Source organism: Nycticebus coucang, chromosome 18 (assembly GCF_027406575.1).
Source record: "Nycticebus coucang isolate mNycCou1 chromosome 18, mNycCou1.pri, whole genome shotgun sequence".
NCBI lineage: Eukaryota > Metazoa > Chordata > Mammalia > Primates > Lorisidae > Nycticebus > Nycticebus coucang.
In genome coordinates this window covers 64,543,978-64,570,560 of record NC_069797.1, presented here as the reverse complement: position 1 = coordinate 64,570,560, position 26,583 = coordinate 64,543,978, and the positions used below count along the sequence as shown (strand labels likewise).

Sequence of the window (26,583 nt, the reverse complement as noted above, 5' to 3'; positions counted from 1 at the left end):
GCTCACAGAAACCTCCAACTCTTAGGCTTAGGCACTTATCTTGCCTCAGCCTCCTGAGTAGCTGGGACTACAGGCGCCCGCCGCAATGCTCAGCTATTTTTTGTAGCAGTTGTCACTGCTGTTTTAGCTGGCTGGGGCCAGATTCGAACCCACCACCCTTGGTATATGGGGCTGGTGCCCTACCCACTGAATCACAGGTGCTGCCCCTGAAAAGTCTTCTTCACTGCAGAATCATCCTTGTAATAGCTGATGTTCTGTCTGATTCTTTGGGGCTTTAAAAACAAAACAAGGTTATTCTGAGCTGAAGACACAAAAAAATAGCTCATTTCCTAGATTTCTTCAGTAGCCCTCTGAGCGGTTTTATTAACTTAGATGCCACACACAAGCACTTTTAGGCCGGTGAACCCCATTCTCCATTTCCTGGATTATTTCCATCCTGGAGGCAGCTTTGCATGCCTGCGACCCACAGAGAGCTGCCAGCATTTTGAAGGAGACTGAACTGTGTTAACTGCTGTGACTACCACTGGGCTGTTACGAGTCCTCCCATTGTTGAAACGGAGAGCTATGCAGGACAGTCCCTCCACATCCAGGTGACAGGAGAGTCAGGGAAGAGACCAAATGCCCTGAGGCCCTGTCTCTGCCTCCTAGACCCATGCAGGGTTCCTGCTGCCTTCTCCAGCTGGAATGGGGTCACACCCGTGTCTAACCACCCCCTCAAAATATGGGATACATTAGCAATGTGGTCTGAGGCTCCCCTGCCAAAAGAGATTCTTTCTAAATCCAAGATGTTGTATTTCCTTTGAGCAGAGCCTCTGAACTTGGACGTGGAGTACACAGAAGTGCAAGTATCCTCAGCTGAGCCTCACAGAGGTAAATGCTGCTCATTTGAGTGAGTCCCCATGCTTTGCCCTTGTATTGGGTGCTGTGCTCAGTGAGAAGTCTAGGCAGCCTCAGTTGCTCCAAAGAGAAGTGGTCAGCAGAAATACTATGCCTGGCCCAGTATTTCTGAATGCTGAGCAATTCATTTCTGTGTAAGAGACTTTGAGGGCAGCCTTACTCCTGAGCGTTTAGGCTTTCTTCCAGGGGTTCCCCGCTTGCCTACATCCCGTGTGTTCCTAATGTTGCTTGTGCAGACCGAATGTGTGTAATCAAATGCATGTTTTAAGGTATTGAGGGCTTTGCTATTTAGTGGGACACTTGGGTAAAGGCTTTTTTGAAAGCAGGAAATCCCTGCCAGTGTGAACAGTGGTACTGGTTTTACATCTCAGGTTTTGTTCTTGTGTGTATGGGGGTCTCTCCATGGCAGGCCTCCCTGGAATTCCCCGCCTCTGGTTCTGTGCTGGGAAGACTGATGCCTAGTGGGCTGGTCCATAGCAAAGGCTGGAACATCAATCTCAGTTTCTTTTGGCACCAGAGAAAAGGACACATGTATCCTAACCCTTCTTCAGAGCTCACCCAGCCAGGAGTTCCTGCACACTCAAAGGAAATTGTCATTTGGAACCTTCCTCCCTTGGTGGGAAGCTCCTTAGAACAGAGCCATAGTCATATGGGGAAGTCACCGCTTGCTCCATGATTTGGGAGGAACTTTGGATTCCTTCTCCCTTTTTGTTGTATGTGGTCTTGTCTGCAACTGTGTGCATAGAACCTTGCCGACAGGCTGTTCTGCTCAGCTCTGAGGCTGTGTGCTAAACCCTGGGACGCCATGCCCATAGCAGCCATCGGGATGGCCCCTGGGACTGTGGACTGCCTGATCTGCTCAGCTGTCCAGGGTGCCCTGCTCCCAAGTCGAGCCGAGACCTGAGAGGGCTGGGAAGTGTGGTGGGCCTGACCATCTCCTCTTCTATTTCACTGCAAAGTGATTCACTTATTGAAGTAACAAATAGTGATGAAGGCCCACAAGGGAACAGCGACTATGCAGGCAGCAAAGGACATGCAGTCCTTCCCTCATGGAAGGACAGCCTGAAAGGGAGCCAGGAAGACAGCGCCAGCTTATAGCAGGTGCTGAGGAGGAGAAGACGGGGTGCAAGGAGAAGGCGGAAAAGGCCTGTTGGAGGGATGGCATTTAAGCTGGGCCTGAAGGGTGCGAAAAGGCAGTCCTACCAAGAGGGAGGGGTAGGCAGCCCCAGGAAATGGGAAGGGCAGCTCAGAGCTCAGTGAATTTACAAATTAAACGGAGTCTGCTCAGTGGGAAAGACAGAAAGGAGGCAGGTGGCACTGGGGCAGATGCAGGGCCTCCAAAGATGTCTTTGCATTCTATTCCCAAGGGGTTAGAGAGCTTTTGGAAAAGTCTGAGGCAAGGAACTGACAGCTTCCTATCCCATCTTTTAAAAAGATCCTCATACCTGGCAAGGGAAATGGATTCAAGGGGAGGCAAGAATGGAGGCAGAGAGACTAGTGTGTCACCATCATGCAAGAAGGGATGAGACCCAGCAACAGCAACATGTGGATTCTAGATATTTTGTGGGGACAGATAACAGTGCCAGATGAAGAATTTTGGGGCCAGGATGGGGCAGACATGTTTCTCGACTGAGCAACAGCACAGTCGAGATGGTTGAGATGTCCGATACTGAGGGGAAGAAGCTCATGGTGAGGTCTGGTTTGGGGTTCACTGCGAGACGCCCATGTGATAGCAGTGTTCAGAAGCAGGTCTGGATGGGCTGTGGTGGATGGGACCGTGGTGATCTCCCACCAGATATCCCTGGGCCAGCCTGACCCTGGAGCATAACACCCTCTCCATCACCCAGCACAGTGATGAGCATGGTCCCTTGGGTGGCGGCTCACTTTCTCTCTTTTTTTCTTTTTGTAGAAACAGAGTCTCACTTTATTGCCCTTAGTAGAGTGCCATGCATCACACAGCTCACAGCAACCTCCAACTCCTGGGCTTAGGCGATTCTCTTGCCTCAGCCTCCCAAGTAGCTGGGACAACAGGAGCCCGCCACAACGCCCGGCTATTTTTTGTTGCAGTTTGGTTGGGGCTGGGTTTGAACCCACCACCCTCAGTATATGGGGCTGGCGCCCTACTCACTGAGCCACAGGTGCCGCCCAGCTCACTTTCTCTTGAGGGGATGTCAGCTTTGGAGGGAAAAGGGAACAAAAGGGCAAGGCTGCCCAGAGGTTTTGGATGTGAGTGGGAAACCCCGCTGCCTTCTCCATTCTTAACCCTGCACACTCCACTATATGCTCGAGCATTCCTGTCCTGGGCTCTGGCATTGGGCTCCGGTGCTAATCCTTGCAGAAGGCCAGGCCTGGCCTTGCTCAGCTGCCATCTGGGCTGATGTGCGTTGGACCTATGAGGGCTGCACAGGACCATCTGACTTTCCTTTTCTTACTCAAAGGGAAGGAGGGGTCTAAGGGAGAAGGAGATCTTGAGACCCCTAGGATGGGGAGAAACAGGGGCCTGTGCTTTCCTTGCCAGGCTGTGCGGCTGCAGGGTTGCCGTCACCTAACTGGTTACTTTTTTTTTTGGAGACAGAATCTCACTTTGTCACCCTTGGGTAGAGTGCTGTGGCATCATAACTCATGGCAACCTCAAACTCTTGGGCTTAAGTGATCCTCTTGCCTGAGCCTCCTGAGTAGCTGGGACTGCAGGTGCTAGCCTCAATATCCCCGCTAGTTTTTCTATTTTTTTTTTTTTAGAGATGGGGTCTCACTCTTATTCACACTGGTCTCCAACTCCTGAGCTCAGGCAATCCACCCACCTTGGCCTCCCAGAGTGCTGGGATTACAGGCATGTGCCACCATGCCTAGCTCCCTAACCGGTTACCTTTTCCTGATTTGTACAAGGCTGTGTGGGCTGCAGGGGGTCCTGGGTAGACCCAGAATGAGGTCACTTTGGCAATGGAGAGCTTCTAAAGGAAGCCTCCTCCTTGGCAGCTAAGGGGCAGCTATGGGGAGGGTCAAGTTCTAGCCTCTGATATTTGCCATTCACCTTCTGTGTATGGGGAGCAAGGTTTTACTAGACGAGGAAAGGGCTTTGTGGGTTCAAGGTCAGGGACAAGTTAACTTGACCTGGTCTTGGCCAACCCCTCACCTGTTCTCAAGACCTTTCCTCTTCTACCTGTGGAGGAGGGTGGGTGGGGGCCATGTCCAGCTCCAACCCTGGTAGCTGCTCACACAGTCATTAGGGGTGGAGAGGGGTGGGAAGGAACTCGTTAAATCCTGGGTTGCTGCATGTTTGCTCTGAGGCTAATTGCTGGGAAAGCCCCATGATGTCGAAGTCTTCTTTTCCTCTGTTAACACAGAAAAACAGAAGCCAAAATAAAGCCCCATCCGGAAACATCTCTGACAGCAGAGACAAACAGCCTGGTGGCCTGGTTTAGTCATTAACAGGCAGCTGCTGCCACAGAGCACAAGAAGGGGGGCGTAGTGAGGAGCTGACCCTCCTCGCCCATTGAGGGGGCCCCAGCTCCAGTAAGAAGCTCCCTGCTGGCTGGGCTGACGTGACTTTTCAGGAGAAAGGGAAGCAAGTAGAGCCACACAGGTCCAGAAGGGACCCCAAGGTGACCAGAGAGGTCTCCTAGCTGCCCGTTACATGCCAGGGATGGTGGGACTCACAGGATGTCCTGGCTCCCGGGCTTGGCCCCTGAGCTCCCTCCTCCATTTAGTCCCCGCCTTGCTCAGCTCCCACATGAGGCTGGGTCAGGGGATGACTGGAAGTGACCCCCATGCACCTGGTGCGTGGTGTCCTAGAGCGTCTATCCTGGCATCAGTGCTACCTGTGCCCCTATCTGCCCGACAGCCTGGAGCTCTCAAAAGCTGTGCCCAGGGCCTGTCACCTGTCCTCTTGCATGGCGCAGGGCACACTGAAGGTGTCTAGATTTATGCTGGACAAGCGACTTGTCCACGCCTGCCATCAATCAGAGGGTGCCTTAAGAATGTGGAGGACACCCCCCCATAGCTGGTAGGGGACTCCCCAAAGCTTCCTACTGTGCCCCCAAATCTAGCACCAGAGAGACTGGGGAGTTGTGTGGGTATCTCTGCCGAAGCCATGGGGTCCTCTGATATCTCAGCCACTCTATTGAGTTCTGACTCCTGTTTGATAGCTGAGAGGGACCAGTACAATGCCTTCTCCAAGGCTCCAGTCACCACATATGCTCCAAGTTCAGTTGTGGGGATCTGAACCAACCCCAGGCTCTCTCCTCACACATGGGTCCTGACACAGGAAACTCCAAACCTTGACAGATTCCCCAAGGTAGCTGTGTGAGCCTGGAAATGGGACATGCTCAAGACCTCAGCTGCTGTTCTGGGGGAGTCTGGGGTCTGCCAGGGGAGTCAGTCAAGGGGCCAAGTAAAGTGAGTGTGTCATAGGCAAATTTCCCCAGAGCACAGGGCTCTGGGAGCACAGGGGCCCATGTACCTGTCCCGGGAACAGAAAGGATTGAGTGTGTGGGTGTGCTCACATGAGGAGACTCGTCCAGGGTCTTGGAGGAATGGTGCAAAGAGAAAGGGTAGTGCCAGCAGCAGAGGAGTGTGTGAGGGTCAGGAGGTGAGAGTGGGGCATTCCTGGGACATGGTGAGTTGAGGGCCTTTCAGTGCAGTTAGAGTCCATGATCGTGCTCAGGCCATCTGCCCCTGAGAGAGAAACGCCCACCTGGCCCTGACTGGCAGCAGGAAGAACCTTAGCCCATCTGAGGCTACGTTTTCTGACCTGTAAAGGAATTGGCTGTCTCGGTGTTGGGCTCTTTTCCAAAGTGAGGCTTCCTGGTCCTCTGTGCAGGTGACAGGAGCTGGGGAAGTGGCCAGGTTCCATCCTGTTTCCTATTTCCTGTTTCCTCAGGGTGTATGTGTGCACATGTGCATGCACCCTGTATGTGTGCACGTGGACATTGTGTATGAGTGTGTGCACACACGCGTTCATGTGTGTGTACAATCTGTGTAGACATGCTATGGGTGTGTCCGTGAGCACTGTGTGTGTGGGTGTGTGTACACTGTGTTTGCAGGCATTTAGATATACACATCCCATGCCTATACCTCAAAGTAAGATAAACAGATGGCAATAGCACATACTTTGTCTCTCAAGCCCCCAAGTCTTCTCAGGGTATAATCCTTACCTTGGGTCAGTCGTCCTGCCTGCTGATCTGAAGGGCGTAGCCCAGAGGATCTTTCCCCTGTCTGCATGTTGGAATCCTTCTGGAGCTCTTTAAAAAATCCAGCACCAGGCTGGGCGCGGTGGCTCACGCCTGTGATCCCAGCACTCTGGGAGGCCCAAGCAGGTGGATTGCTTGAGCTCAGGAGTTCAAGACCATCCTGAGCAAGAGCAAGATCCTATCTCTACTAAAAATAGAAAAACGAGTGAGGCGTAGTGGCACATGCCCGTAGTCCTAGCTACTCAGGAGAATGAGGCAAAAGGATCACTTGAACCCAAGAGTTTGAGGTTGCTGTGAGCCATGAAGCCATGGCACTCTACCAGGGTGACAGAAACAAACTGTCTCAAAGAAAAAAAAATCCTGCAGCAGGGCCCAGCCCAGACAGATGTAGTCAGGACCCAAAGTGAGGCCCACGCAGTGCGGGAAGCCAGCAGGTGCGGTGTGGCCATCCAGCCCTGCACATGCTTCTTATCCCTGCTGATCCCTAGAGTCACTGATGATGTCCCGGCTCTAACCCAGGCCTGAGATCTCTCAGGTGGCTGAGAAGACACAGCTGAGCCCAGCTGGGAGGGGCCTGGAAGAGCTGGACACAGGTCACCATGGCAGGGAGAGAGGGATGGGGCCCCGAGGCTGGCAGGAGGCCTGTGCTCCACTTTTGACTCCTCTACTTTTGACCCCTGAGGCCCCGGGTTCCTCTGGAGCAGGTGGTCCTGCCCCACAATGACCTGTTGACCTACTTCTAGATCAAGAGTGACCCTGGTTAGGCCAGAGTCTTTTGTTTTTTTCCACCTTTTGGTCCATTTGCACAGAGTCTTCTAAAATCAGGAAATGACAAGGTCTCCAGGTGCTTCTGGTCACGGGCGCTGGTGGGCTGGGAGTGGGGGGCAGGCCTTGCTTACAGAGCCTCTGTCCTTTCCCTGCTTTGACAGTGTCTGGAGGCAGCTACTGACCTGTGCTCTGTCCTTTTTCCAGCACTGGGAACAAAGGGCACAGAGACGGTGTACAGCGAAATCCGGAAAGCCAGCCGCGGTGAGTGAGGGTCCCCCGCCTCCCCAGCCTGGAGGGTGGGCCGAGAAAAGCAGAAGCAAAGAAACCCGAAAAGATCACCACTCACACCAGAGTTGTTAGCTCACTCTTTCCTGCTGCCCTGAAAAAACCTTGTGGCAGCAGCAAGCCCAGCCCAGGTGCAGAGAATCAGAATCTCTAGAATCTGAACTCAATAAGCTCTCAGATATTTCTGATGCTGCCGACATCGGAGAAGCACTGTTTTTTTTTTTTTTTGGTTTTTTTTTTTTTTTTTTTTTGGCCAAGGCTGGGTTTGAACCAACCACCTCCAGCATATGGGACTGGCGCCCTATCCCTTTGAGCCACAGGCGCCGCCCGAGAAGCACTGTTTTAAAGGAATTGTTCAATGACCTGAAATAGTGATTTCTCCTCCATTTATTTTTTTTTCAAAAATCAGTATTTTCACAAGTAGAGCAGAAACTCAGCTGCTTATGGAACTTGACAGTGATTGAATGATTTTTATAAACCAGTTCCTGAGGAATTTTTGGCTCAAGTACCTCATTTTGTGATCTCCATATATTCAGAGCTAGTAAAACACAGATTTGGAATTATGTAAATAGGCTTTCTTCTTCTGGTGTAACTCAGAGTAAAGTAGATTTCAAGGTTGGTCCCACTGAGCAATTGTGCAAAAGTGTCCCTTCTGCTTTTGCAGTGGCCCCTGAGATTGACCTCATCCTTGGGTCAGGGCTGGAGAGTATGCTTTCAATTGCTTTGGTTATGCTCATATTTAGGGAGCATTTACTGTATGTGCTAATGCAGTCTAGGTAAATCATCTCTGTCAATCTTCACAATAAGTTCTGTTTTATAGATGAGGAAACTGAGGTACAGAAAGGTTAAGACCCCTTAGCCTGTCTGTGTGCCCGAGATCACACAGCAAGCAAGCCCCTGAGAACTGGCTGTTCTGGAGCCAGACCTCAGGCTTCAGTCACTAGGCTACTCTGTCTTTGGGGAAGGAAAACTGGGGGGATGTGGGGAGCACAGGAGACCTCACCACCTGTGCCTTGAGGCCTTGGGGTCTGCTGTTACCTGAGGCTACCAGTGGAGGCCCGTTCACAGCTGGTGAAGGCTACCCTAGTGTGGATTCCAAAGAGTCTGGGTAGGAGGGAAAAACAGATTTTTTTCCTCTCCTGTCTTAGGTTCTCTGACTCTGGGGCTCGGCACATTAGACAAGTGAAAAAGTAAAGAGTTTTTTAACATGTGCACCCTTCATCATGCAGGACACACCTCAAGGATGAGTGACTCCTGGCGGTGCCTGTAGCTCAGTGGGTAGGGCACTGGCCACATATACCGAGGCTAGAGGGTTCAAACCCAGCCCAGGCCAGCTAAAACAGCAATGACAACTTCAACAACAATAAAAAAATAGCTGGGCATTGTGGTGGGCACGTGTAGTCCCAGATACTTTGGAGGCTGAGGCAAGAGAATCCCTTAAGCCCAAGAGTTTGAGGTTGCTGTGAGTTGTAATACCACGGCACTCTACCCAAGGTGACAGCTTGAGACCCTGTCTTAAAAAAAAAAAAAAAAGATGAATGACTCCAAGGGGTGGTGATAAGCTGGAATCTATAAAGCATCTTAATTGAGAAAGATAAATAGAAGAAAAGCGGTTTTAGGATTCCAAGGGTCACGAGCTGCGGGGAAACTAATCAAGGGAGGTTTGTTTGTGCAGGTCCGTCTTGGTGCCGACATTCTGTCTTCATGGCCATAAAACTTCCCAGGAGGGGGATTTATGGTAGCTCTCGTTTCTCAGCAGTTCCTGCTTCTAGTTGGATCAGGAAGCTCCGGGAAGGCTTCTTTCTGCATGTGTTGATTTTCATTTGCCTCCAGTTCAAAATAGTCCTTATGCCAAAGTGGTGTGTTTGGGGTAGCACATTCTGATTTTCTATATTTGCTCTAGGGCAGCGAGCTATTCAAGTGGGTTCTCTCAGGGTCCCCAGACTGGTTCTAGATCACCCTGGGTCCCAGGGTGTTGGAACCTGACAGCTCCCTCAGGCTGAAACCAGAGGCATTGGAGTACCTGCTCTCGCAGGGAGTTGAGGTAGTCAAAAGCCCTGGCTCTGTGGGGAGACATCCCGGCCCCTGTTCTGGGGCTGCTGCTTACCAGCTGTGTGACTTTGACTAAGATGTCTTTCTTACCCCTCTGGGACTCAGTTTTTTCAACTATTTATTTTATTTTATATATTTTTTTGATCTCATGCTTTATTTATTTATTTATTTATTTGCAGGGTTTTTTTGGCCAGGGACAGGTTTGAACCTGCCACCTCCAGCATATGGGGCCGGCGCCCTACTCCTTGAGCCACAAGTGCTGCCCTGGTCTATAATCTTGATCTCAATCCATTCTATCATCTGAGCAAAATCTGTCATATTTCCCCACTATTTATTGTCTATATTGCTGTGTGATGTCATGAAGTTTCTTTTGTGTGTGTGTGTGTGGTTTTTGGCCGGGGCTGGGCTTGAAACTGCCACCTCTGGCATATGGGACAGGCGCCCTACCCAGTTGAGCCACAGGCACCGCCCAGTTTTTTCAACTATTAAATGGGAATGATATTCAATGAAAAAGGGAGATAAGACAGGATCATGGGAGTGGTGCTAATTTTCCCTAGTAGTCAGTGTATTATCCCCACCATATGGTGAGCATTCAGTCAATATTCATTAAAAAACCCAGGAGGAACTTGAGCCCTAGAGGATTCAATGCCTTGCCCAAGTCAAGACTAGAATGGTCTCCAACTCCTAGGCTGGGGTGTTTCCAGGTCACCCCTGTGATGCTGGGACTTAGGGCTCGGGTCCCTCTGCAATCTGGTCTCTAACCAGGCAGCCTGGTGGAGACCCTGGCAGGTCTCTAACCCGCCCAGGGGCTGAGGGTAGAGAGAGCAGAGCCTGGGGAAGTTGTAGCTGCCTGAATCCAGTGACTTCACTCCCCTAGAAGGCACCTCATCCTGGAAGCTGAGGAGTTTCCTGTTGCCAAGTATTTCCTCTCAGCTGCTGCTCAGGGAGAGGAGCCCAGGGGCCAGGGTTGATTCCTTTTCTTTCTCCCCTCCCCCGCCCTTTTGAGGATTTTTGCTCCTTAATTCCCTGGGACTTCCTAAACAGAAACCATCTTTTAGAAATCCCTTTTCTTCCACACTCCACATAAAATCAGAAAGGGAGGTTCCCTCTATGCCTGGGGGAAGCTGGATGATTCTCCAAGGAGCCAGATGCTTCAGCCCCTGGTGATCCACCCCCTCAGGCTTCTCCCACACTCATCCCTTACTCAAACCTCCATGTGGTAACACCTCCCCACCCAGGGTTTGTAACAATCATCACTGCTTATGCATCCTCCTAACCATTCCCAAATTCTTCATCATTGCCAAGTTCTTCAGCAACTCTTTGCTCTGGGTACTAATCTACCTCTAAAAACTGCAGATTTCTTTTCTTCCATGTTGATTTTTCTTTTCTCCTTACACTCTAATTATCTAGGTTGGGAGAGTACCTTCCTCCTCTGTCCTGGTTAAAGCTAACATTTAGTGAGCACTCCCTGTGTGTAAGGCCAAGATCCTCACAGGTTATGTGGGGGCTTTTTTGTTGGTGGTGCTGTTGTAATTGTTGAGACAGAGTCTCACTCTGTCACCCAGGCTGCAGTGTTATTGCATAAGCCTAGCTCACAGCAACTTCAAACTTCCTGGGCTCAAGCAATCCTTCTGCCTCAGTCTCCTGAGCATCTGAGACTCAGGTGCCTGCTACAATGCCCGGCTAATTTTTCTGTTTTTAGTAGAGACAGGGTTTGGCTCTTGCTCAGGCTGGTCTTAAACTCCTGATCTCAAGGGATTCACCCGACTTGGCCTCCCAAACTGCCAGGATTACAGATGTGAGCCGTCACACCTGGCCCACTTTTTACTCTTTTTGTTTGTTTATTTATTTTTGAGACAGAGTCTCAAGCTATCACCCTGAGTAGAGTGCCATGGCGTCACAGCTCACAGCAATCTCAAACTCTTGGGCTTAAACGATTCTCTTGCCTCAGCCTCCCAAATAACTGGGACTACAGGCACCTGCCACAGTGCCCGGCTATTTTTTGGTTGCAGTTGTCATTCTTGTTTTTTTAGCTGGCCCGAGCCAGCCCAGGTATATGTGGCCAGCGGTCTACCCACTGAGACACAGTGCCACCCCACATTTTACTCTTTAAAATTTAATTTTTTATTTTTAAAATTGGGGCTCAGCGCCTATACTTCAGTGGTTAGGGCACCAGCCACATACACTGGGGCTGGCAGGTTCAAACCCAGCCCCAGGCCTGCTAAACAACAATGGCAACTACAACACAAAAATAGCCAGGCATTGTGGGGAGCACCTGCAGGCCCAGCTACTTGGGAGGCTGACGCAAGAGAATCACTTAAGCCTAAGAGTTTGAGGTTGCTCTGAGCTGTGACACCACAGCACTCTACCAAGGGTAACATAGTGAGACTCTGTCTCAAAAAAAATTGGGGTCACACACACATAACCTAAAATTTCTCATTTTAACCCTCTCAAGTGTCCACCTCTGGGGCGTTAAGTATGACGTTCTGGTTGTCATAACTTGGTGGGGGGGGGAGGGGAACGTGGCTGCACCTAGTGGGTAGAGGCCTGGGATGCTTCAAAACATCCTGCTGCGCATAGGACAGCCCCCTAGCCCAAAATGTCAACAGAGCCAGAGAAATCCTGGCATCAAGAAATTCACCTCCTGTGACCCCATCAGCAGGAGAGCTGGTTTTCCTCTCTCCAGGCACCAGCTCTTACTTGCCCTGTGCCCCACCTTGGGTGTGACCTGGAGCATTTCCCACCTGACAACTGGCCCTGAAAGAGACGCCAAGTCTTGCCGCAGGCACTTGCCATGTCTGTTGAGTCAAAGCGGCCACCTCCCCATCAGAGTATCTGCTTACCCAGTTCCACCTTCCACTTTCTCTTTACTTGGAATTCAGACTTCCGGGATGTTTCTTAGGGAGGCAGAAACCCCTGCTCCTCACAGCATCCCTGCCACTACGTATGACAACAGTGGCTGGGCTGAGAGTACCCAGGACAGGAAGGGGTCACCAAGAAAGAACCAAAGCAGAGGAGGGCTCTGTGCCTAGACCCCCTCTGGGAGAAAGAGAGGAGCGCTTGAGGGTCAGTCCCCACACATCCGGTGAGGCCCAGGGCTAGCCAGGCCAGCAGGCACCACCAACCCTGCCCCCCGGGTGGCGTTTCCTACTTCAGCATGCAAGGTAGCAAAAAAGTACTCCATGAAGAGGTAGGTGACACCCCTCCCCCCCAACTCTGCTTCTGTAGCAGCTGCTGTAGCACCAAAAAGAAATAAAAACTACAAGTGGGCACAGACTTGGTGTCCCATCAGTACTGTCCACATGTCCGGTTTTTGGGAACAGACTTAAAGCTCTTTCCCACTTGGTCTGGTTCCAGAGCCTGTGGGACTATAGGGGTACAGGAAGCATGGGGTCCTTTGACTCCTCCCAGGTCACATTTGGGGTGGGGGTCACATTTCAAGCCCATAGCTTCACTCAATGTGTGGAAGTTGACACAATGGCTTGACTTCGCGGCTGGCCTGATTCGTCATTGGGCCGTTGACGCCTGCCTCTGGCCCAGCCAGGACAGAAGAGGGGGCCCCTTAAGAACTTCTGGCACTGTTCCCTCTAGAGGAGAGGCACAATGGAGTTGTGATAAGACAGGGTGTTAGGGGGAGGTGGATTTATGGGAACAGGATATTTTTAAATTAGAGAAGCAGAAGGGTTGTGACTCTTGCTACAACAGATGGGCCCTACGCCTGCCCAAGGTCCAGGAGGGACTAGGTTTGAGCTTGGGTCTGGGTACAAACCAAAGCCCCTTGGCATGGTTCCCTCAAGTGAGACTGAGGACTTGGGGAGAGGTCATGGCCCTCCCCCCTTACCTCTACCACCTTCCAGAACAGCAACCATCCCGACACTCACACCTCCTTGCAGGGTCTTCCCAGGCAGCAGTAAGGTCCCTGCGGCTTCTCTGTCTTGAGGTTTATGTTCACAGAAGGTTGTTTGGGGAATCTGCCCCAACCTGTGGGCCACTGATCATTCAGAAACTCTGCTAGTGGTGGGGGCCTGGTTCTGTCCAAAGGGGCGGGTCATACTCTTTCTTGCCCCTTGCAGTGGAGACCAAGTCCAAGGAATGCTGGCAGATCACACACACACACACACACAACACAGAGCTTTCTATTCTCACTGGCTTTTCTCATCCTCACTCTCCTCTTCCTGACACGTAGCCAGGGCCATCTGCACGGTTGCACCCTGGCAGGGCAGGGCCAGCCACATCCGGCAGACATTCTGGCAAGAAGATGGTGTGGGCTTCAGATAGTTGAAATAAGACCCCCAAGAGGCGGGGCAAAGGATCTGGTGGCTCTGCCCTTCAGACAGTTTGGCCATTTGTGCTAAGAGCGTTGGCAATGTTTATATCTCCCGCTTTGTGATCTCACTCCTGGGAAAAGGCAGACAAAACAGTATGAAATATGAGAATGGCTTTATTCCCAGAGAGGATACTAATGGTATTATTTCAAATAGCAAAACTTGGAAAGGACCTGAATTTTTAAAGTAAGGCGCTGGGGAAGTGTGAACAGTTGCGCATCCATTTAACAATTATCATGGCAACCACTTTAACAATTATGTCTAAGAAGTTACGAGAAAATGTTTATAAAGTCAGGTTATGTGAAAAAGATAGGATATAAAATGTCATATGCTGTGCAATTATAACTGTTCTTCCATCTCCCCCAAATGGAGTTTCATAGTAGAAAATGACTGGAAAGAAAAGTATCAACAGGATTTGGAGAGTGGGACCAGAGATAATTTTTATCTGCTAATGTCTATTTTCCCATCGTTTTTAAATTTTTTTCCTTAAAAAACAAAGGAAATTGCTGCTATTTTTTTTTAATGGTTCAAAATGTCAAATGAAGGCCGGTGCAGTGCCTCATGCCTGTAATCCTAGCACTCTGGGAGGCCGAGGTGGGTGGATTTATTGAGCTCATGAGTTCAAGACCAGCCTGAGCCAGACCAAGACCCTGTCTCTAAAAATAGCTGGGCATTGTGGTGGGCCCCTATAGTTCCAGCTATTTGGGAGGTTGAGGCAAAAGGATCACTTGAGTGCAAGAGTTTGAGGTTGCTGTGAGCTATGATGCCACAGCACTCTACCAAGGGTGACAAAGTAAGACTCTGTCTCAAAAGAAAAGAAAAATAATAATAAAATAAAATGTCAAATGAGGTGCCAGGATATGCTTGTCACATGGAATTAGAAGTCCCGGGGAAGCTGTGACAAAGGGGCCATAAATCTGAGTAGCAAGCTTCCCTATGGTCCTGGCACCCCACCTCTACCCTGTCCCTCCTTCCTCACCATGGTCCAGTTCCTGAGATGTTGGTAGGGAGCCAAACTGTGTTCTTTGCCTTTCTCACTGCCATGTTATCCTTTGTTTTACAGATTCCATGGAAAACAGAAATTCTGTAAGTACATGTTTCATATGCATTGTTTTTAAAAGTGCTCCATTGAAAAATGGAATCTTTCTAGACTCATTCTGATTCTGCAGTCCATTAATTCTCCTCCCCTTCTCCATACTCACTTAGTCTGTGTTAGACCAGGGGTGTTGGGCTCCTCTGACAAGCCTGGGCCAGTTCTGATTTCAAATATTCTCTCCTGCTGTTTCCATCATTAATCTCAGCACCATAGAAAGGGAGAGCCTGGAAATCCTCCTGCAGAACCAGAATCTAGGGCATCTAGTACCCAATGAGTAAAGCAGAAATTTTCTAAAGCTAGGGTCTGGTCTCAGGAAGTGAGGCAGTTTTGGGAGGTACACTTGGAGTATCAGAGCCCCTGACTACTCATTTCAAATCAGCCAGCCAGTTACCTGCTACACTAGATGCCAGGCCTTGGTGACCACTCAAAGTCATTGAGCCCAGGAGTTCATCCTCTGTCTAATGAGGGAATTAGACTATGGTCACTGATCATAAAGCAAAGTAATGACAATTGCACTCGAGCCTGAGGGAGCACAGAGGAGAGACCTGGCTAGTGGACTCTTCCCCAAGGAGGGGTCATTCGGATAGGCCATGAAGAATGAATCAAATTATAGCAGCATCGAGGTAGAACAGCAGGTGCAAAAGGATGGGGGTGACCAGTTTTTAGCAGCTTAAAACAGGAGAACAAAAGGGTGACAGGGACAAGTGAAAGGGGAAAGGTAAGTCAGGCCTCGAATGTAAAGGACTCAAATGCCTCACCTTGTTTAGAGGTTTCATTCTGTAGGAAATAGCAGATTTAGGAAGTAGTGATTTGGCAGAAGGAAGGGTTTAAGAAAGACACAGAGCCCCAAATTCAAACTTTGTAAAGACACATCTGCCTCTGTCTTCCCAACTCCTGACCTTGATGAGAGCCACCCAGCAATGCAGGAGTTAACTGGGCAGCTAATATCTTGAGATATGAGGACTTTGCCTCATAAATGTCTTCTTTAAGATCTGAGAAGAACTTTCAGCAAGATTTCTGGTGGCCCTTCCCGTGGGCCCCTGGCTTCCTCTGTTTTGCCCTCATCTGAGTTCTTGTAAAACAGAGCTCATTATGTCTCTGACGGACAGGAAGCCACTGACATTCTTTTTTACGAAGGAAAGCCATCAATTTAAGGAAAAGAGGAATGAAATGAATGGGTTTTTTCCTAGCCTAGACCACTCCAACTCCTGAAAGCACAGAAAATTGCCTCAGAAGGGCAGGGAGCCCAATTTATAGATGAGGAAATTAAAGGCTGCCTTGGTAGAACAGCTTGCCCGGGGTCACCCACATAGCTAATAGCAGAGTGAGGAATAGGCCCCTAGGCTCAGACTCCCTGGCCAGTCCTCTGTCCATGATACAAGAAATCAAGTCATGGCCAGACGTGGTGGCTCACACCTGTAATCTTAGCACTCTGGGAGGCTGAAGCAGGAGGATCCCTTGAGCTCAGGAGTTTGTGACCAGGCTGAGCAAGAGTAGAGACCCCATTTTTTTACTAAAAGTAGAAAAAATTATCTGGGTGTCATGGTGGGTGCCTATAGTGCCAGCTGCAGGATTGCTTGAGCCCAGGAGTTTGCTATCAGGTAGCCCCAATGCCACAGCAGTCAAGCCTGGGCAACAGAGAAGACTCTGTCTCAAAAAATATATAGAGAGATCAAGTCACTGTCCCACCAATAAGGCTTTGAGAGAATAGAAAGTAAGAACTCTGCTTTGTGGGCAGTGTGGGACCAGATAAAAACCTATTCTCCTACTACAGTAAAGCATGGCAGCGTCCCCCAATGCACATCTGCTGCTGAGGAGAATCAGCACTCTTCGGGACCAACTTAGTTACTTTGTCTGCCATCCAGAGGGTCTCTCTGGTCAAAATCTCTGAGCTCCAAACCAGGCAGAACTTTTTTTTTCTCCAAAAGCTAATGCATGGGCCTGGCAGTTTCTGCTTCCAGGATACTCCTGAGAGCTCACTATGGCTGTGTCTGCCCCCACCTCCCAAATAATGAAGCCATTTAGTGGGAGCACAGGAGTCCCAGCCGTTGGGAAAGGAATTTTGAATCGTTAAGCGAACAGATTTTGTTCGTTAAAGAAGCAGATACAGTTTCCCTCATAATCCACCGGTGGGGGTTAAGAGTAGATTAATTGAATTGCCCAGCAGGGAAATGGGAGGGGATTTCCTTCCTGAAATCAAACCTGGCAATCATTCCAGTTGTTTAATGGCCGCTGCCTCTGAAAACATATTGGAGGAAATATCTTCACAATGAGATAGCCACTTAGCCAAATACTAATTTGGTATTGTTTGACTTGCTTCAATAGCACATTCTGACTTCATTTTTCCTCTGCCATTTTTACCTTGTTTATAAATTGTGTTTGTGGCCAGCGCAGACAGATAATGTGAAAGAGAACACCCTGTCCTTAAAGGGGTGATCTGGACCTGTCAGGGTCTAGGGGCCTTGGAGAGAACCCCGGCTTGTTACGGAAAAAAAGACAGTTGCCATTTACAGCTCACCTCCCTCCTTCCCTGGGGCCAGCTGACAGCTGGGCTTCAGGGGCTCCTTCTCAGAAGATAGTAGGATGACTTCCAGCCATCTTTTGGGTGGTCCCGTCTTCCTCAAGCCTTAAGTTCCCTCGTCTATAAAATGGAGAGGAAGAATAGGAGGAAGATAACAGCAATAGCAACAACTCCCTACTAGAATTTTCTTTCTCTCTCTCTCTTTCTTTTTTTTCCTTTTGAGACAGTTAATCTGTTCCCAGGCTCAAGTGCAATGGCCTCGGCCTAGCTCACAGCAACCTCTAACTCTAGGTTTCAAGTGATCTTCCTGCCTCAGCCTCCCAAGTAGCAGGGACTACAGGTGCCTGCCACAACACCAGACTAATTTTACTATTTTTAGTAGAGACAGGGTCTTGCTCTTGCTCAGGCTGGTCTTGAACTCCTGAGCTCAAGGGATCCTCCCAGCTTGGCCTCCCAGAGTGCTAGTATTATGGCTACCATGTTGGCTCCTACTAGAATTTTCTTGAGGGTAAATGAGAAACTTTGCAACTGCAAACTACCATGTGAAAGCCAGTTGTTTATCCATTTTAAAGTTCTTCTCAGCAAACACTTGGACAATAGCAGATGTGGATGGGGGAATTTACGTCATTTTGCCCTAAGATGTACCTGCCACATGTGGAGAACGTAGTGGAGGCTCACCCAACGTAGGACTCACCCAATGCCCAACTTTGACTTAGGAATCAGAAACCCTTGTTAAACGTGACTTGCCGCTTCCTAGCCTTGTCATCATGGGCAGATTTCTTAACCTCTCAGGGCTGCTGCTTCCTCATCTGTAAACTGGGAATCATAAAACTCCCTCACGCAGTTGCGGCAAGGATTAAATGAGCACCTGGCACTAACCTGGTTTATTGGAAGTGTCATAAACGTACTTTCTGGAAGCAGGAATTAGAGAGATCCCAGGGAGTACTGGAAGCAAAATGACCTCAAGGGGGTCCACACCCTGTTCTGTCCAAAAGCAAGGCAGTCTCACAGCTGTACTTGGGTAGCTGGCAGCTGGCCTCCAATTTAAGCACAGCGAGCCCAGGCTTTGGGTATGAGCGCATTAACCTTTACTTCAAAACATCCAAGGCCCTGCTGACGGTGGCCCAGCCCTTCCTGTCTGTAGAGTTGGTTCTGTAGCAGTGCCCTGAGCACTGGCTGCTTCCAGAGAGGCAGAGGGGAGGTGTCTGGGGAGGGACTTGGTCTGGGGCCTGCAAAAAGGCTGGACTCTAGAGTCATGTCTCCCTCCTCCAGGCAGAGTAAAGGAAATGGGACAAAGGTGGCTGCCAAGGATGGCAGGCCTCCAGACCTCTGGGGCCAAACACAGCTTTCTTGGCCCAGTTGCACGTGTCTCTCCTGGCAAAGGAGGAGCCAGGGCCTTAGACTTCTAGTTGGGGCTCCTTAGCCCTGCATCCTGTTCCTAAGGGTCTTCAGACCTAGCAGGGCCAGAATGAAATGGAGACACTATCTCAGCTCACCCTGAGGAAACCGACCAGCCCCTCTATGGTGTTCCCAAGCCTCTGAGTCATCCCACATCTTCTACTGCCCCTGCCTCCCTGAGTTCCACCTGTAGCAGGGTGTCTTGTGCTCACAAAGAGACCAGAACAGTAGACTTAGATGCTCCCTGCTCTTCAGGACCCACCTTTACCCAGGGCCTCTCTACTCCAGTATCTCCTGGTGTGCCCTGCTTTTTGCCCTGCAAAGGCTGCTTCCATTTGTCAAAATCCAATCTTTGGGCTCAGCACCTGTGGCTCAAGCAGCTAAGGCGCCAGCCACATACACCTGAGCTGGTGGGTTCGAATCCAGTCCAGGCCCGCCAAACAGCAATGACGGCTGCAACCAAAAAAAAAAAAAAAAATGGCCGGACGTTGTGGCAGTTGACTGTAGTCCCAGCTACTTGGGAGGCGGAGGCAGGAGAATCACTGGAGCCCAAGAGTTGGAGGTTGCTGTGAGCTGTGCTGCCACGGCACTCTACCAAGGCAACAGCTTGAGGCTCTGTCTCAAAAAAAAAGAAAAATGAAGCTCCAGAGTCACTTCTGTGATTTCCTCACTTCCCAGCCCAAGATTCTCTCACTGACTATGAACCTAACCCTTTCTGAAGTTTCTATGGCCCCTTCTACCTTCTGCTTTATAGTAGTGTTGTTTATCAGTAATTGATAGAATATAAAATTCTTGGAGGCAGTTTCTTGCATCCTCAGCACAGAGAACAATGTACAAGTCAGATAAGGGTCCAGGCACTGATAGGTGTGTCGGTGACACAAGTACCATTTGAAACTCTAGAACTCTACAAGATGGCATAGGGGATCTTTTTTTATTATTGTGGTGAAATATACATAATTATGAAATTTACCATTTTAACATTTAATTCATTTTTATTAGGTGCAGTCACATTGCTGTGCACCCATCACCACTCTCCCTCTCTAGAACTTTTTCTTCATGCCAAACAAACGCTGTATCAACTGAATAATGATTTCCCCCATTGCCCCTCCTACCACCTGCCAGAAGCTATTGTTATACTTTCTATGAATTTGGCCATTCTAGATACATTCTAAGTGGAATCATATGATATTTGTCCTTTCTTAACTAGCTTATTTAGCATAATGTTTTCAAGCTTCATCCATGTGGAAATGTGTTAGAATGTCATTCTTTTTTTTTTTTTTTTGAGACACAGTCTCATTGTGTCGCCCTCAGTAGAGTGCCATAGTGTCACAGCTTACAGCAACCTCAAACTCTTGGGCTTAAGCAATTCTCTTGCCTTAGCCTCCCAAGTAGTGGGGACTACAGGTGCCTGCTACAATGCCTGGCTGTTTTTTGTGGCAGTTGTCATTGTTGTTTAGCTGGCCTGAGCTGAGTTCTAACCTGCCACCCTTGTTGTATGTGGCTGGCTCTGTAACCACTGTGCTATGGGCGCTGAGCCAAATATTTATCATTCTTTTTTTTAATACAGAATCTATAGTCTCTCTATTATCTGGGCTAGAGTGCAGTGGTGTCATCTCATCATAGCTCACTGCAACCTCAAACTCCTGGGCTCAAGCAATCCTCCTGCCGCAGCCTCCTGAGTAAACTGGGACTATAGGAACATGCCACAGTGCCTAGCTAATTTGACCATTTTTGGTAAAAACAGGGTCTTGCTCTCACTCAGACTGGTCTAGAACTCCGGAGCTCAAGCAATATTCCTACCTAGACCTCCCAAAGTGCTAGGAATTATAGCACCATGTCCAGCCTATCAGCCTTTTATTCTTAACATTAAAAAAATAGTCCTCGGCTGGGGCGGCGCCTGTGGCTCAGTGGGTAAGGCGCCAGCCCCATATGCCGAGGGTGGCGGGTTCAAACCCAGCCCCGGCCAAACTGCAACAACAAAAAAAAAAATAGTCCTCGGGCGGCGCCTGTGGCTCAAGGAGTAGGGCGCTGGCTCCATATGCCAGAGGTGGCAGGTTCAAAAAACCCGACCCTGGCCAAAAACTGCAAAAAATAAAAATAGTCCTCAAGAGGGCACATCTCATGTTATTCAGAGGAAGAACTGAAGCTGTAAGCCAGGTCTCTTATTCCTCTGTGGCGAAGTGGAGCACACATGTGACACCATGCTGGGCGCACGTGAGCATTTGATGAAGTTACCTGACGGACTGATGTGAAAAATGAAATAGGGATAGAGGCTTATAGGCCCTGGAGAGCAGGCACAAGAGAAGGAGAAATGCCTGTGGCCAGGAGCTGTGTCCCCAGAGGGTAAAGGACCAGCAGGTGACAGCCTTGCTCTGCAGTTCTCTTGAAAAGTGCTATCTGCCATTTTGCATTTCTTTCTACCAGGAGATCTGAATCCTCAGGCGATGGCCATAGCTTGTCTTGTCTCTTGTCACTACAGAGAACGGAAGGCTCCCTTGATGAAGCTTAGACAGCGAGGGAAGACGTTCGCTCCTGGGAGAATGGCCATGTTCCGAGAAGAGCGGCTGATCCCTGCATGCCAAGACTTCTGTGCACTTATTTATGAGCCTGCCCTGCTCCCACCAAACATAGCGATTTCTCGGGCCAAGCCACCAGTTCTTAAATGTATCCTGCTGCATTAATGTTGGGTATAAAGAGATGTGAGGGGCTGTTTAATTTCCCCCATGGCCTTCCTTTCATCAACTTGGAGCATTTGGAAGAGCAGAGGAGGTTCCGGGTCAACAGGCCATTGGGATATTTTGAAACTTGAATATGTTGTCTTATACAGAGATAAAGACCTTTTCCTTGTGCCCTCGTACACAGAAACCGATTTTTATTTTATAGTCAATCACTTCTAGCAAATGGCCTGGTTTAGGGGCTAGGTTTTTCCTTTTCCTTTGTCCTTCAAAGACCTGTATGTCTGGGTAGTCCTTGTCCTTTGAGAGTACACACACTGACCAGACAACTGCACCCTGTCCCCTCTGTGACCTCATACCCACCACAAATGGGAGACCAAAGCTGCTTGGGTGCAACTCCTTGGAAACGCCAACCTGAAAAGGGGTTCATTCAGGCACTGCACAAAATGATAGTGGAATGAGCACAGATGTCCCTAAGCTGTCTCGCTATACCTTTTCTTGTCCTCCACCATGGCTGAAGGCTGAAGGTCAGGAGGATGGTTGCCTACAGCAAATATTATTTTTAATAGAAAAATGAAGTACATATTTTTCTTACTAATTTTTTTTAATTTATTCCTTGCTGAAGAAAAGAGGTCTTAAGATGTTTCTGACAGTATCTCGAGTGGCTGGGAGAGGGGCTGTGGCTGTTTTGCTGTGGAATTTCAACAGCACCACACCTAACCAAAATCATGTTCCCTCTTCTCCTCAGTGACATAGCAGCAGGGACCCTGAAGGGTGTTGTATTAAATAAATTTGATCTTTGCTCTTCACCAATCTGTGAAATGTCCTATTCCAAGAGCCCACATGCAAATAGAATATCTGAAGTGCTGAGGACTCCTCTGGCCTCTGAAGTCACACAGAGAACTACACAGGTCTCACCAGCAGACTGAGCCTTACACAGACCAAGGGCCTATGTGGTCTTTTTTGAAGTCAGGGCTAGGGTTGTGCAAGGGTCAAGATCATTGCCTGATGGCTTCATGATTGCGTCCCAGCTGACGACCACTAGGCTCTCTCTGGCACAACACAATTGCCAGTTTAGCAAACAAAAATATTAAAAATCCAACATGTCCAATTAAATTTGAATTTCAGATAAATGACAAGTCTTTTTAGTATAAGTATATCCCATGTAATGTTTGGTATATACTTATACTAAGAAATTAATGTCTCTGAATTTTAAATGTAACAGACCATCCTAGTATTTTATTTGGCAGCCCTACTGGTGGAGCACTGCCTTCTGCCAAGCCTTGGGAACTGTCCTCATCAGCTCCCTTGGACCTTGCTGGTCCCAAGGCCTGGTGCTATATCAGAGATCCACACCCTGCTGGGCCAGAAGGTAGAAGGGAGAGCTGGGTGTCCATCCAGCTGTGCCAGAGCCAAACCAAAGAAACGTGAAGGAGCCTCTTAACCTCTGAGCTTCTTTCCTCATCTCTAAAATGAGATTCAACTAATGATTCTGAACATTTAAGTCTTTGACACTCTTGAAAATGTGAAAGGTATGAGTTCCTCTCTCCCCCCAACACACACACACACACACACACACACACGCATGCAGATGCATCACAAAAATGTTATATGATTTCCAAGTTCTCAGAGCCATGGACTCAGACTGAAGCCACAGCCCTCTGCCAACCTTCAGGTGTGATATATCAATGATTTGGGGTTAGCCTGAGCCCCTGTGTCAACTCCTCAGTTTCTCACCACCACCAGAGAAGAGCCATTGCCACAGAAGCTGTGAGATCCTCTTCCTCCTGCAAGTGCCCTACTTATGGAGCACGTATGAGTTTTAAGTTGCTTTCCGCTGTGCCTGTGTCTTTGCAGAGGAAACTACACACAGAGGGATGGTCCTTAGTAGCTCTCTAAACCCAGGACCCTGGCCTCAGCCTCCCTAACCAGCTGTCAGAAGCAAGTGTGTAAACTGGGCAGGGGCGTGGTGGCTCGCGCCTGTAATCCTAGCATTCTGGGAGGCTGAGGCGGGTAGATCACCTCAGTTCAGGAGTTCGAGACTAGCCTGAGCCAGAACAAGACCCCCATCTCTAAAACTAGCTGGGCATTGTGGCAGGTGCCTGTAGTCCCAGCTACTTGGGAGGCTGAGGCAAGGGGATCACTTGAGCCCAAGAGTTTGAGGTTGCTGTGAGCAATGGCACCATGGTACTCTACCCAGGGAGAGAGTGAGACTGTCTTAAAAAAGTATGTAATCCGGAAGCTCCCAAGACCATCCACTCCTGGAGAGTGGGCTGTCTCAGCCATGGGACTCGGTTAGAGCTCCCTCTGTGTCCTCACATTGTACAGTTTCTTCCCTCTTTTGAGGAGCCATGGAAGGTCAGCCTCCCTTTTCATGAGTAAATGAACTCATTCCCGGACTGAAACTCAAGAGGGGCAAAATGTCTCCAACGTCAACATTCACTCCCTAAAGCAGTGGTTCTCAACTGGGGCAATTTTGTCCCATGTTGGTCATTGGGTACAGTCTGGAGACGTTTTGAGTATCACAACTGGGTGGGGGTGCTACTGACATCACCTGGTGGAAATTGGGGATTCTGCTAAACATCTTAATGATGCACAGGGCAGTCTCCCAAAGAGTTATCAAGTCCAAAATGCCAATAATGGCCGGGTTGAGATATTCTGCACTGACGCATTCAGGGATTCATTTGTTTGCTCAAGAAGCTTGCGTCCATCGTGCCTCTGTGTTTCTGGCACTGTGCTGAGTATCGAGACGGGAAGATTGTAGGAACCATGGGGCCCTTGCCCTCTTGGAACATATAATTCAGTAGAGCTGAAGATGAGCAGAGCGCCACTTACAATGCCGTGTGACTAGTGTTGTGATAGGAAATTAAAAGCACAGATGGGCATATGGGAGGTGCTTACGGACTTTGGGGGCCAGGAAAAGTCTAAGGAGAAGTTTGGTCTAACCAAAGACCTGCACACAGGCAGAGTTTACCAGGTGGAAAAAGCAGGGTAAAGAGCCTGGCAAACAAAGGGAGAGAGGGTGCAAGGGCCCTGAGGCCAGGGAGAGGATGGTGCCCTAAAGGAAAGGCACAGAGGGCAGTCTGTCTGCCCCACGTGTCCTCCAGGCCTGTGACTCAGTTGGTCTTCTCAAAAAGCTGCCCCCTGGCTCGGCGCCTGTAGCTCAAGCGGCTACGGTGTCAGCCACATGCACCAGAGCTGGCAGGTTCGAACCCAGCCCGGGTGTGCCAAACAATGACAACTACAACCAAAAAATGGCCAGGTATTGTGGCGGGCACCTGTAGTCCCAGCTACTTGGGAGGCTCAGGCAAGAGAATTGCTTAAGCCCAGGACTTGGAGGTTTCTGTGAGCTATGATGCCACGACACTCTACCCAGGGCAACAGCTTGAGGCTCTGTCTCAAGAAAAAAAAGCTGCCCCTGCACCAGCCCCATATGCCGAGGGTGGCGACAAAAAAATAGCCGGGCACTGTGGCGGGCGCCTGTAGTCCCAGCTGCTTGGGAGGCTGAGGCAGGAGAATCGCGTAAGCCCAAGAGTTAGAGGTTGCTGTGAGCCGTGTGACGCCACAGCACTCTACCCGAGGACGGTACAGTGAGACTGTGTCTCTACAAAAAAAAAAAAGAAGCTGCCCCTGTTGCCCGGGAATTTCTGCCAGACTCCCCTTAGCCTGACTCCGTCTTAGGAATGCTTACAGAGAGGGTCAGCAACATCTCAGCTTCTAAGCACAGTCTTTAAGACTCTCCCCTGTGTCATCAGCATGTTGGAAAGAAAAGCTCTGCTGCAGAAGCCGGATTGGGCCTTTGCCTAACATCACACCTGCCAAATGTCCACTGGAAGGACATGTCTCCCCGGCGGAGGTTCTTGACCTGGGGGTGGGCCGGGAGTGTGGTACCTGGAAATTCCCTGAGAGTACGTGCAAAAGTTGATAAGGTGTGCAATTTTCTGAGAGAGAATCCATAGCATTTATCCATTTCTCAAAGAGAGACAGAATCCACAAAAGGATTAAGAATTTCTAAATAATTAACATTACATATGTTTCATATCATATGATGTCGATTAAAAACTCCAAAATGGTAGTCAACACATTCCTCATCAAAGGGTCTACTTGAACAATAGTTTTACATAATATCCCCAGCAGGACTTGGCTTGCCTTTAAAAAATTGCTCAGGGTAAAAAAAAAAAAAAAAAAAAATTGCTCGGGATAAGGAAACAAATAATGATTTCAATGCTTGAAAGAGGTGGTCCTCATCTCACAAAAGTAACAAGCTAGTAGAATGTTTTTGAATATCAAATGAAATGGTAGTAAATTTATTGAAAAACCTCATAGTCTGAAGTATTTATAAACCCTGAATTGTCCCTTCTTATAGATTTCATAATTCTATAGGAAATGAACCTTTATTTCAAAATGAATGTTGACAATAGAATAGAAGCTTTGTTTCCATGTGAAAAGCAAATATTAAAAAAAAAACTTTTTGGGACAGAGTCTCACTCAGTTGCCCTGGGCAGAGGGCCGAGGCATCACAGCTCACAGCAACCTCAAACTTTTGGGCTTAAGAGATCCTCTTGCCTCAGCCTCCCGAATAACTGGTACTACAGGTGCCCACCACAATGCCTGGCTAATTTTTCTATTTTTAGTAGAGACAGGTCTGGTTTTTGCTCAGGCTGGTCTCAAACTCCTGAGCTCAGGTGATCCATCCACCTCCGCCTCCCAGAGTGCTAGGATTACAGGCATGAGCCAGTACACCTGGCTGCAAACAAAATTCTTAAAAGTAAAAGTTGGAATACAGGGTTGGCCACCAGTTGACTATGTGACCTTGGATGTGTCACATGTCCTAGGGTTCCTCTCCTAAAAAGAAAATATATGCTTCCTAGGGCTGCCATAACAAATTACCACAAACTAGGTGACTTAAGGACACTGTCAGTCTGAAGCCAAGGTGTCAGCAACGCCAGGTACCCTTCCAACGTTGCTGTAGGGAGGACTCCTTCGCCTCTTCTAGTGTTCCTTGGCATATAGCTGCATCACTCCAGTCTCTGCCTCTGTCTTCACAAGGCATTCTTCTATATGTGTGTGTCTGAGCCTTCACATGGCCTTCTTAAAAAGACACCAATCGGCTCAGCGCCTGTGGCTCAAGTGGCTAAGGCGCCAGCCACATACACCTGAGCTGGTGGGTTCGAATCCAGCCCAGGCCTGCCAAACAGCAATGATGGCTGCAACCAAAAAAAAAAAAAAAAAAATAGCCGGGCATTGTGACGGGTGCCTATAGTCCCAGCTACTTGGGAGGCGGGGGCAGGAGAATCACTTGAGCCCAGGAGTTGGAGGTTGCTGTGAGCTGTGATGGCATAGCACTCTACTAGGGGGACAGGTTGAGGCTCTGTCT

The 26,583-nt window shown here is 49.1% G+C and overlaps 1 protein-coding gene across 2 annotated transcripts in view; it reads left to right on the top strand.

Annotated features, from left to right (window-relative positions):
- Positions 1 to 22,015, top strand: part of PECAM1 (platelet and endothelial cell adhesion molecule 1) — an 86,468-nt gene extending 64,453 nt beyond the window's left edge. For both annotated transcript variants that reach the window (XM_053570789.1, XM_053570788.1), the window contains 4 exons: positions 808 to 870; positions 7,059 to 7,115; positions 14,580 to 14,602; positions 21,011 to 22,015. In XM_053570789.1, the coding sequence (XP_053426764.1) occupies positions 808 to 870; positions 7,059 to 7,115; positions 14,580 to 14,602; positions 21,011 to 21,040 (173 nt within the window). In that variant the 3' untranslated portion in view covers positions 21,041 to 22,015. The remainder of the gene's footprint in view (positions 1 to 807; positions 871 to 7,058; positions 7,116 to 14,579; positions 14,603 to 21,010) is intronic.
- Positions 22,016 to 26,583: the final 4,568 nt, after the last annotated feature.